Raw genomic sequence first — 13,257 nt, 5'->3', positions numbered from 1 at the left:
TCACCGACGGCCGGGAAAACGTCAGAGCTAAAAGCCATGAACGCAAAACAGAGCAGGGTCATAAACCATCACTAGACAGTACACTCTCAGGCCCTCATTTATCAAACTTGCGTGGAAACTGGTGCAGATTCTGGTGCAAATACCTCCCTACGCCAGGTATCGCCCCTATATTTTCTCAGTTTAGAGGCCTCGTCCAGAGGTTTTACGACATGGATATGCGCATTACGGCACAGAAGAGGAACTTCTCTGAAGTAGAAATTGACAGAATAACAGCGAAAGTATAAAAAAAATAGTTTTATTTCGGAGCATTACAAGCGGCATCAAAGAACGACAGAAGGCAGCAGTTAGGAAGGAAATAACTGCTGCGGTCAACAGCGTTGGTGTTGACAACAAACGATCTCCTGCTGAGGATTTTGCATTTGAGGTTTACATCAGTAGGCTATCGCTCAAATGCTATAAAACAGCAACTATATGTCGCCATTTCTTTACATAGATGAAGAAAAAGTGGTCTGACTCAAAAATCGCCATTTAAAAAAAAAAAAAAAAAAAAAAGCGTGTTGCTGTTCTGAAATGCAACCAATGCGGGCATAATATAGCCTAAGTGGTAGAGGAGAAAAAGACGCACCAACTGTCCAATAATGGTCCCCATAAAATAAATACACGTCTGCAGAGATTTGAATGATTAGAATGTATTGGCCCTTTTAGATAACACTACTCAAAAATGTTTTAAAAACTAAAAATAACACATTTTGCGTTTTACTCTATGACAGCATGCGCTTGGCACGAGTGGTCAGCCCGGCCGTCAGCTGCCAGGGTGTCCGCGGAAGTCTTAAAAGTCTTAAAAAGTCTTAAATTCAAGTATCTAAAATTAAGGCCTTAAAAAGTCTTAAATTCATTAAAAATGTGATATGCTGGTCTTAAATCCATTACTCAAAGGTCTTAAATTTGTCGGGGCAGGACTATTCAATGTTATATATTTTTTTTCTTCCGCGACTTTCCGAGAAGGAGATGTAGAGAGGCTACTACTAACTGCTCATATAAAAGTCAGACACTACGCTAGAGGCAGTACGGCCGTGTGTGGCTGTGATCCGCATATAAACGTAGCGTAGGCATTACCGGTCACCACCGGTAATGCCAGAGACACGGCTTTCTATATTAAAAAAACACTATCTTTAGATCAGCGCGCAGCAGTTAAGTTAGCTACTGTTAAACAAATAGAGCATTAAGGCTGCGGCTTCACATTAAAAGCATTTCACTGGCTTCACATTAGCATTTCACTTGACAAACGTGAGTTGGCTTTTATTTTTAAGTAACAGGAAGACAAACGCTGAAGCACTGCAGGCAGCACCTTCACAGAGCCACTGAGCCCAGCAGCCCGATACACACACACAGACAAACACACACACAGACAAACGGAGACTGCTGTCTCCTCACAGCTATCGGATAAATGCCAGATTATAAAACACGCATTTAAAAAGGGGGGCTCACTTTCAATAACAATGCTTCTAACTTCTAGGGTGACCAGATCGCGTTTCCATTACTTTTCACACGTCCCGCAAATTGAGACGTTGTCCCGCGGGAGCCTTGTTTGAGACAGTTATTTGTCGTCATAATGACTAACGGGGCTGAACCATCAAAGAAAAAAAAGAAAATGCAATGAAGAAAAGCTAAAAGGGAGAGTGATAGGCGGGCGGGAGGGCGTTGCCAAGCAACGTATACACAATTTCACGGAGTGAACCTAGACTGCAGTGTTTACTCCTAAATGAATGAGCGGTAGCCTACTAAAACAAAGTTTACTTTGCCTCACCAGCATCATCAGATGACCATTATTCATCTGAAATAGTCATTATTTACAACAACATAAACACATTACCTCATCGTGATCCATAACTAACTGCCGTCTCTCGTTCATTCGCTTTGTGTGGGGACACATACTCGTTCAGCTCCGTGAGAGGTGACAATGGATCAACTCATTGCAATCAGGTGTAGTTGATGCTGTGTCACTAACCACTCTCACCGAGCCGAAAAGAGTCCGGTGCCCTCACACTTTCAACACACGGACACGCACTATATTGCTTCCTGATTATTTGAATCTTGCACCCCCTGCACGAGCTTCACGACAGCTGGCGTCGTAAAAATACTACCGCTTTTGTTCAAAGGTGTCGCCAACGTGTCGACTTACTCGTTGTAGCTTTAAAGGGGCAGTGTGTAGAATTTATTTGTTGTTTTTCAGAACAGACTTGGTGATAAGGAATATAATATTCTTAAGTTTGTTTCTTTTAATAATGATCTTTTTTTGGGGCTGGGCATATTATTTACGCAACACCCAAATTTAATCAATCTATCAATCGTAAAAGTTTAATTTTGGGACATTCTGTTTTGTGAAATGTTGGCAGCTTTTCTTAAAACGAACTGTAGGCTTTTATTTTGTAGACTGTGAAGAATGTGCCATATGTGAACCCATATCCTGTCGGCGTCTCTGTTAACTTGACGCATGCTGATTAAGTGATCAGCGCTACTGTCTCTTTAAGGGTGAACGATCCATTCTGAATGAATGAGGACAGATGTTACAGAAGCCGTTCACACTTACAAGCTGTGAATCTTTACTGTGTCGCGGTACAAACAAACATGGCCCCTATTTTAACAGACACATTTTATGATTTTATGATTTTTGAAGACAGCAGAAAAATCAAGGGTGCTATTGTCGCAATTGAACTCCCACCACCAATTTTCCCTCACACATCGATCGGAGTATTAGCGCGTGTGTGTGTGTATATATGGCACCCTGCTCTATGAATGAGAGAGAGAGTGTGAGAGAGAGATATTGTGTGTGTGTGTGTGAGAGAAGAGAAGGGAGGGTGCTGAGCAAAGGGAGGGAGGCTGTAGCGTAGTCGTATATGTCAAGCCTTCGAAACTGCGTGGGTCCGCTCAGCTCAGCTTTCTCTCTCTCTCTCTCTGTAACACGCCATTGTTGTTGTTGTTTGAAAAATAGGGCAGAACAAAGGACTCCAACCACTACAACGTGTCGGCAGTGATCAGACCCTCAAGGAATGCTTTAGAAAGGAACCATGTTATAAGGATGTTATAAGGACCACAAGCAGGTGTTAACTGAGCTTGCAATCGCAACACACACTTGTCTGTGTCATAGGCAAGAAGGCAGCGGGAGACTAAAAAACTGAGGCATTACCATCATCATAATCCACTCCTTCTTTCATATTTGGTTTGGTGTGTTTTTGCGGATTTTTTCATCTCCCAGACTGTCCGTTGGTGATAACGTTTCAATCGCTTCTCTAAAGGTTTTGGCACAGACATCAGACGGTCGGACGGACATAGGCTATTTGTTGAAAGGGTTGCCGGGGATACGCACCTTAAGGGAAAAGGGGAACTGCACATTTGGGAGCTACAGGCAAGAGAGGCAAGAGTGAACAAGCTTCGCTGCAGACATGGAGCAGATGAGAGTGAACCAAGCAGCAAAGCAAACGCACTCTCTCTGTCAAGGCTAAAAACCAGCGAACAAAAAAAAAGAGAGAGACTTCCGCCCCTAGATATCTCCTGACCGGTTTTCTTGCCAGAATATTTTTCGTGTGTGTACACAGGACTTGACGGATGGATGAAGTGGACATGTGCGAAGGAAAAGCCGCCTCCAGATGTGTTGGTAATGGCGTGGCAGGTCATGTGATTGTCTCGTGAGGTTAAAGTGGTGGAGGGACTAGTAGTAGGTCCGACCCCCTTCGGAGCACCTCGGAGTCTATAGCGTGAATACTTAGCGACGCCTGAATGAGAACAAGCAATGCGGGCCACAGTAAGTAGCAGTCGGATGTCTTGCAAGTGAAATGTGCTTCCTTGTGATTTTATGAACATCAGTAGTATCTAGTATCTGTTCAGTCATTATGATACAATCATTTAAAACACAACACATTACGCTCATTCAACAACAAATAGGGACCTAAAAGGCTTAGGCTGAAACTACAGATACCTGTTAAAGCGCTTTGAGTGGGAGAAAAGCGCTATATAAATCCAATCCATTATCATTATTATAACAGCATATTTATGCTTTATACATCATACAATGATGCAATGAATGTCACAGTATTGATTTCAAATGTCACTTCTGATGTTGAGATTCAAATGGGAAAGGGAGTATTCACTAGAGCAAGGTATTGGCAAGGACTTCGCAATACGCATCACGATACATGGGTCAATACGATGCATATTGCGATATTCCACATAGTTCACTGAAAATGTAAAAACAGAGCTGAAATACAAGTTGTTGTTTACAATCTCGGGGACCTTAATACATTACTATATTGATAATTCCACTGTCCAATTTGGGAAAAATACTTTTTTCAAAACCCAGCAACTATCTGTCCTGCGAAATCGACTAGCAGGCGACTTCAAGTTTGAAGAATCGCGATATATAAAATCTATTTATTATAGTTATTATCATTTGAGCAGAGGTTGCAGTTCACAACTCGTGATTTTTTTTATTGTACATATATTTATCATACTATGGATTTTTGAGCTAACGATACAAATAAATATCGCGATATATTTAGTTTTTTTTAGTATGTTAATGGACAACCCTAGTAATCATCCTGTACAACAAACTACACCACATTCACCTGACTGTGAATGTGTCTGGATTTTGTAGACCTCCCATGCCCCTCCCCCCCCGCACACACACACACACCCTCCCCCTCCCCCTCCCCCTCCCCCTCACCCTTCCCACATCTCACTGCTGACACGGCCAGTGTGGGTGTGGGAACATATGAGTGTGTGTGTGTGGCCGTCAAAGGGCTGAGCATGCATGAATGGGAGCAGTATCAGTGTGTGTGAGAGACATGGAGCTGCTGATGATTTCTCTACTTGAAGAGATCCGTAACCGAAGCCCCGAGCCGTTGCCGGGGGAGTGTAGATTCTATGACAGCGACTTCCACAAGAGTGAGGTAACCAACCAACCAACCAGCAAGCGCACACACACACACACACACACACACACACACACACACACACACACACACACACACACACACACACACACACACACACACACACACACACACACACACACACACACACACACACACACACACACACACACACACACACACACACACACACACTCTGCCGGGCAACTAAAACCATAGGCAAATTGTGTGTGTTATTTTGGAGATTATAAGAAGAAGTTATGGGAATTATTTAATTTGACTTAAGTCGATTTTATTGATATGATCTGACCTGTTGATTTAGGGAAAGCATTTCTGCTTGTCTTCAGTTCTTGTGAATGATTTGGTTTTTGTCAAAACAGCAGAAATTTTTTTGGATTTAGTTTTTCCTTTTAAAAAAAAAAATAAATAAATTGACATTTGCTCACATGCTGGAACAACTTGCCATCGGATCTTACAGGAGCTGAAATTGTATATTTTGTATTAATGTAAACTAAAAACCCATCATCTTAGTCTGGTCTTTATGCAGTATAATTTTTTTTTCTTCTAATGGTTATACTTAGCCTATCAGTTTTTATCGTATACATTGGAGACCATTGTCAACTCAACCCTGGAGACAGCTCCTGGTTTCTGCTGATAACTGTGATCTAAAGTGAAAGGTGACATTTTACGTGAAGTCGCATATTTTTACAGCTCTGTTTCTTGGTTTTAATTGTTTCTGGTTCCTGCCTCTGCACGTGTCACGTACAGTTTAGGCTCTAAAAGGAGTGATGGCATATCTTATTTTTAGTTTTCTTTAACACAAAACAGTTGCGAGCGATGGCTGCCTTTAACTGAAATGTTGTTGCTTTTTTTATCATATTTATCAGCTGTAAAATAGGGCTTGTGTTCTTGATGAGATTGCAAAAATATTTAAACTTGGCAAGATGGTAGAAATGGATAGAATGTTTGATGTAACCGTGCCTGGCTGTGTGTTGTTCTGTTTGTTTTGGTTTTATTTGTATTGACCATTTTAACCAAAATGTTAGTATATATAAAAAAAATAATGGCTTGTGTTGTGAACATATTTTAAGAGTTAACTTACTGCCACCGGTGAATGGGTGAATGTGGTAAGAAATGTTAAGCGGTTTGGGGCTGAGAAAATCGTCTAAAAAGCGCTATATACGTCAAGTCCATTAACCATTTAGCATTTTATTAAATTGAAATCTCCCTTTGTGTGTCCTCAGGTAATCCTGGTGCAGGTAAACCCAGGTGAGGCCTTCACTATTCGGCGAGAGGATGGTCAGTTTCAGTGTATCACAGGTAAGGAAGCTCTTCTCTTATTACATGTACAGTTTAACTTTTCACTGTGATTTTGGCCTTTGAACGAATGTTTTTCATAAAATCCAGTGGTAAAATCTACACAGTCTGAGTAAAACATGTGTTGAGCACAAAATACTTATTATTAGAGATCGGAACGATTATGTCAAGGATCCACATTCCATAGTAGTTTATTTTTATTTTTATAATTACATTCTTGCACTTTTTATTTTCTTTCGCAACTGAAAAAATAAATAAAAGCTGTGGCCTGTTGCATCTCCACTTATAAAACATGCGATACATACAGTATGGCTTTATTTAGACAAGGTGGATTCATTAACTCCTTTCAGCGGAGAAGGAGATTTTTTTCATAAATCTCTCCCTTTGCGGTAAACCATGTGCTTCAAGCTCTGAACAAACACAAATATGTCAAGAGCCAGAGTGTGTTCACTAGGCAAACAGACAGTGCTCCGTCGTGTGTGTGTGTGTGTGTGTGCGTGTGTGTGTGTGTGTGTGTGTGTCAGGGCATCGCAACCACAAGACCAGTCCTTTCTTGGCAGCATTCGTCACAGGCCTGCCAGAAAGATCCAGGAAAACACATGGCTCACTTACAATGCTTAGTCCACTGATTTAAACCCTACTATACTATATAATATAATATAATATTAAGGTCCTATGAGGAACTTTTAAATATTTCTGAAACAGTCTAATTTTTCCTCTGATAATCATAAATTACATGTAACAGCAAACGAGACCATCAGTGCAAAGAATGCTATTTTTATATAGTTTTTCTTAAAGCCTTTGTCATGGGTATGCTCACCCAGGAACTACAGCTGGCGGAGTGAAAACACTACCGCTTTCACACTTTTTCAGTTGTGTGTGTTCTCTAAAAGCAAATAATAATCCAAATATAAAGTATTTAAGAAAAAATGTTTTATCAATCAATCTAAGCCATTAATATTCTAGTAAACATTTCATTTTTGAGGTAATTTTACTATGACATATGTTGTACAAACAAAATGTAAACACTAGTGAGTCACATAGCTTAAAGTCCATATCTCAATATTTTTGGCTCGGATGCGTTGACGTATTTTGGCAGATGCAATTGTCAGTCTTGTGTCACAGCTCCTGCGTTACTACATGACATAATTGAGTTTTTTGCTTCCAGCCAATATAGAGGAATATATACTGCCTGAAAAGGATGAATCATGGTAGTGACTCAATGTTATAAAATTATTGTTCTTATATACAGTAACGTGATTTAGCTTGATCGCATTGATTCAAATTACACATGTTTCTTATGCATTTTAACTGTAGAAATATTAAGTATTTGTCCTTCCACGATCAATCTTTGAATTTATTGAAAAAACAGACAGTCAACAATTCTGGAGAACGCTTGTTGTCAAAATCGCTTTTTGTCAAAATCAGTGAATATCTCCCCACGATCAACCTGTCTGTACTGTGTGTGCTGAAAGAAAAGCTGGTGTCAATACACAGCCTAGGCTCTGTAAACTGGTATGTAAACAAAGGGGCTCACTGTAGCTAGCAACATGTCCGTTTACAGAGCGTAGGCTGTGAAATAACTAGTGGTGGGCCGTTATCGACGTTAACGTGCTGCGTTAACGCCAGACTCTTATCGGCGATAAAAAAAATATCGCCGTTAATCTCTTATTCCACCTCCTGTTCGGCTCACGGGAGATAATAGTAGCCGGGGGCCGTTGTTGACACTTGAGGAGCCTTTATTCTCTCACACACCCGCCGCTCTCTCTCTCCATCACTTGCCCACGACACAATCGGGTATTGGAACGCAGGGTGGGTGTGTGTGGCCACCGGTCGCCACGTGACTATAAGTTTCCAAGTTTTAAACACTTCTATCTCTTCAACGTCAACGTCACCGTACCCGAATCCTAAATATCCCCATAGCAGACGCTATATTTCATCGGGGGGGGGGAAACTTTGTTTTGCGCCACAGTTCGGCCGTAATGCTGCTGCACACACACACAGACACAGGCGCACACACACACGCTGCATGACAGAGACGAGGGGCGCTACCAAAAAGACGAGAGGAGCGGTTGGAGCAGTTGGAGCGTTTAGAGACACATGCGTGCACATTTATTTACATAAAATCGCAATCGCAGTCATTTGCAGGGTTTTTCCTGCATTCAAAACATTTTGGCGCCCGCCAAAGGAATTTTAGCGCCCCCCAAAGGAAAATCCTCAGCGCCAAAGTGTGTTTTTTTTTTTTATAGATAAATAAATAAAAATCTACTTAAAACGGCTCCAAATATGTTTCCATTTCCGCGCCATTCCAGTCATATTACTTGCAATCTCAGTTGTAAAAAAAGAAATCAGGTCGGGGATAATCGTTATTAAACTATCATTGTTCTGCTCGCCGGGGCATGCAGGCTTATAAATGCAGCGCACCCTTTCAGCCGAGCGGTGTGCTCGCTCGGCCCCTCCCTTACCTGAGTTTAGCTATCGGCTCGTCCAGAGTAGGAGGGAGATGTTGCGCATTGCCGGGTGTTTTGAAAAACTTCTAGATGACGAGAATAAAGGTAAAACTAATTGTGTTGTCTGAAAACACTTCAGACTCACAACAAACTAAAATAATGTGCAAGATTTGTCACGCGCGGACACGCGAGTAACATGACATACGCGACCGAGAGACAGAGAGAGAGAGAGAAAGAAAAGTGATATAGGCCTACGACCTGATCTGCACCTTTAAACATCCCGACCAATTTGTTTATTCACTTTAAGTCGAGTCATAGTGGTCTATGACCAAGCAATCACTGAATAAAAACACAGGAAGTTTAAAGCTCCTTAACTCCTGCCACCACAACTGTCAACACTACAATGCAACTGCCTATCCAGCCAGCTCCATTACATAAATAAATCATGCCCTTACATTCAATGCTAGCAAAAGACCCTATCAAGACCATTTACAACTGGTTATTTTTATTTTGACATATTTTTATTAAATTATTAAAAATATGTTTCACTTATTTAGCCTATTTCTATTCTCCCTGTTTTCAGTTCAATTAGGCCTTTGTTTAAAGTCCAAAGTCATGGTGTTTTTAGAAAAAAACCTTGTTAAAAGTAAAATAAATGCATAATGTTCTTAAATCAATGATTAACTGTCTTTAATAATCGTGATAACACAATGTGATTACTCAAAATAATCATGATTATGATTTTTTCATAATCGAGCAGCCCTACCTTCTTCCATGGTTTAGATCAATTAGAAACAATTAAAGTATTAAACAGGTAGGCCTAGTCATTATTAGTATTTTGACTTCATATCTACAGGTTGTTTATTGTGATTTCATAAGCGTCAGTGAGCTCCATGGTAATGCAGTGATTGACAGGCTGACTGAAATGCTCTTGAGCTGGACAGAAACTCCCCTCTCCCAACCCAACACCCCTCTTAAAATACACAAACCGTTTGCCTTTACTGTCGCGACCCCAAAAAAAGTCGGTCGCGTACTGACCCCCCAAAGGCCCATTCTGAGCCAGGAAAAACCCTGCATTTGTGCAGTTATGTAAAATGTTTCACTAAGGAAAATTACAGAAAAAGTAACGCACAGTGACTTTGATGAGTAACTTTAATCTGATTACTGGTTTGGAGATAGTAACGCGTTAGATTACTTACTGAAAAAAGAGGTCTGATGCCGGTAACGCGTTACTAAGTAACATCTCGTTGAACATTATTTATTTTCATCACCAATTATCATAGTAGAACAGCTTCCTCAAGCAGTTTGTGATGCATGTTGGAAACAGGAGATGAGCCCCTGGTCTGATGCGCCACCTGGCTTGAGAAACACGTTCTCAAAGACTTACTTTGAGTCATTATTTAGGAGCACACACATGTTATGAATTAATTCGAATGAGACATTTTAATCTAGATTAATCTAGATTAATTCCAAAATTAATCTAGATTAATCTAGATTAAAAAAATTAATCTATGCCCACCTCTAGAAATAACACTGGATTTTTTCAGCGCGCACACACAGAACAGATAGGTAGCTAATCTTGAGGAGATATTCACTGATTTTGAGTCCACCTTATAAGAAACCATGATTAACTGTGATAGTGTGTGTGCTAGGGCCCGACCGATATGGATTTTTGGGTGCCGATGCAGATTATTTTCTGAGAAAAATTACGATAACGATTGAATCGGCCGATTATTATTATTTTTTAATCCCATAAATATATATTGAAAAAAATTACTTTTTTGAACCCTTAAACCTGCAGTGTGTAGAATTTTGGGTTTTATTTCCTAGCAGATTTTGTAGAAAGTAATTATAATATCCATAAGTACATTTAATTTAGTGCATAATAGCTGATTTTTTTCCCTCAGAAACGGTCTCATAAATATCATATCATATTTTGGACCAAGGCCTAGTGCCGCCATCTTGAAAGTGTCATAGTTAGAATGTCATCAGGTGCATTGTTTAAAATTTAGAATTGTTCTTGTCCTTGAAGGCCACTGTAGCTTCTGTTATTATTCTAAAGGGTTGGGGTTACCCAGGGAGCGTTGCATTCTAGAACTTTGTAGAGCTTTCTTGATGATGTCATATTACACACTGCCCCTTTTAAATATATATAAATACTTGTTACTGTCAATAGGTGTACAGGAACTTTTTATTTATTGAAATATGCATTATCTAAAAAAAAAATAAAGTGTTACAAATATGTCTAAAGTGACATGATGCATTTTTAAACTCAGACATTAAGCATTTTATGTAACTGCACCCAACCCTCTGGAACTCCCTCCCTCCAAACATCAGCATCTCAGACTAAATACACTCATTCAAAAGTCAACTCAAAACTCACCTCTTTAAGAAAACATAATTGCACCGGACTCCACTCCAAACCTTATCTTTAATTTGTCTGTATTTTGTTTTCTTTTTCTATAAGTATGATCTTCTATATGTTTGATGGAAAGTGTCTTTGAATGATCTCCAATAAAGCACTATATAAATTCTATATAATAACTATAGTAATATCAACTACTATTAACTGTCAAGAGTTGACCAATGACTCTGCTATTGGTGTCAGGGGGAACTGTCAAGTGTGAATTAATCCAATGTATTACAACACACTTGCTGCTGCTGTTAATATGCTATAAGGCTACCTCCAGGGCAGCAATGCATCTCACTCAACATGATTGCTGGAATAAAAAAATAAAAAAATCGGCAAAAAATCGGCGGCCATTTTGCCGATGCCGATTTTTCGGAGATGTGCTATAATCGGCCGATTAAATCGGCCGGCCGATATATCGGTCGGGCCCTAGTGTGTGCTCATAAACGCTAATCTACTTTAAATGGTGTTGATGCTTTTATTACAACTCTTCCCGTAGTACAGAATGTGTCTCACCATCTGAATTAGTTTTCTGGTTTGTCATACTTGCGCATCTAAAAAAAAAATACAAAAAATGTTTCGCCTTCATTTGCTTTGCTGTTTGTCAGTGGCATGCTGCTCCATGTTTAAATTGGCATATCAAATAAACAGTGACTTGACTATCATATTGTAAAATAAACATACACTTTAATTGGTGTGTGTGTGTGTGTGTGTGTGTGTGTGTGTGTGTGTGTCTGCGTCTGTGTGTCTGTTTGTCTGTCTGTGTGTGTGTGTGTGCGTGTGTGTAGAGGAGTTAGAGCAGAAAGGCGGCCTGTGTTTGACTACAATATGTTTGCTACTACGCGTTGTTATTTCTCCTGATAGCACTCATTTCCTTTATCCTAAATGGTTGGCTATTGCGCTGCTGGCTTTGTGACAGACACAATGAAGTGCGTTTGCAACACATCGCGGACATTATTAACAGAAGACAGCTGCACTAGGCTGTAGGGAGCTGTAATTGTAAACCATTACGGTGAAATTTAGTTGGCCGGGGAAAATCTGGATCCGACAATGATTTGCTTTTGTTGAATGGCGCATTTCAAAGATATTTCTTGGTGTTATTGACATTTTGTGAGATTTTTTTTCTTCTTTTTTCTAAATGTTCAATTTGATTTTAAAGCCTCTGTAATCCCAAATCAACAACATCCTTCTAACTATGTAACATGGGGAGTTAGGTTCATGACAGTAAAGCACCTGAAAAGAGTTATATGCATATGTATCAATCCAAATGAAAGATATTGTCATTTAAGTTTGTTAAACTTTAACTTTTAAAGAAATTAGGTTCTTATAAGGAAATTGGGTCTTATGACACAATAAGTATTTTGAACCAATCACAGCAGTTCTCTACCAGAACTATAAAAACAATGACTGTTGCCCAGGAGATAGATGTTTGATACGGCCATGCCAACACAGTCCTGTAAAACGGTCTAGGGCAGGGGTGCCCACACTTTTTCAGCTTGTGAGCTACTTTTATAATGACCAAGTCAAGAAGATCTACCTACTATAAAAATGCAAAACATATTAGGCCCTGGGGCTGAGAGGTTTCGTAGGCCCCCTGAGAGTCCGTCTTACAACACAAAATGTGTAATATTTCTTTTGATTAATAAACAAATCATTTTAAGGTAATACCGTATTTCTCACTGTAATTTGGGAGGCTGTGGTGGGGACTCAGGACCTTCTAGGGGGGTAAGAAAAATGTGAAACTTTTAAAGTAAAAAAAATGTATCAATCTTGTAGCCTGGAAATCCAGACCCTGATATCTTGAACGATAGAGGGTCTGGCCACGATCAATAGTAATTTCCAACTCAAGGGGCGGCTCCTACTCGTGCATTTCAAATGCCACTGCACGCAGTTGGATAGCACTACAACCAATCAGAGCGATGCACAAGGTGACGTAAGCCCCATTCGTTTAGCGAACAGCTGTTAAACTGTTAAATTAAACGTTTGCCGTTGTCGGTCGGCAAAACAGAACATTCCACTTACTTGCTAATGAAAGATTTGAGTGCCGTCTTCCAAATCGTAAAGGGTCGAGGCCAAAGCAGTCTCAAACTCACGCAACATATCCGCAGCCATCTTTGATGTTTACTATCACGGCTTCGACGTGGCATGCACG

The 13,257-nt window shown here is 40.0% G+C and overlaps 1 protein-coding gene across 1 annotated transcript in view; it reads left to right on the top strand.

Moving 5' to 3' along the window:
• fndc3a (fibronectin type III domain containing 3A) overlaps positions 1 to 13,257 on the top strand; it is a 77,746-nt gene that overhangs the window by 14,051 nt on the left and 50,438 nt on the right. The window contains exon 3 of the mRNA XM_080053272.1: positions 6,173 to 6,248. Coding sequence (XP_079909398.1) covers positions 6,173 to 6,248 — 76 coding nt within the window. The remainder of the gene's footprint in view (positions 1 to 6,172; positions 6,249 to 13,257) is intronic.

The sequence above is a fragment of the Ammodytes marinus genome (assembly GCF_949987685.1).
Source record: "Ammodytes marinus genome assembly, chromosome: 3".
In the NCBI taxonomy this organism is placed as follows: domain Eukaryota; kingdom Metazoa; phylum Chordata; class Actinopteri; order Uranoscopiformes; family Ammodytidae; genus Ammodytes; species Ammodytes marinus.
This window is presented reverse-complemented; position numbering and strand designations above follow the sequence as displayed.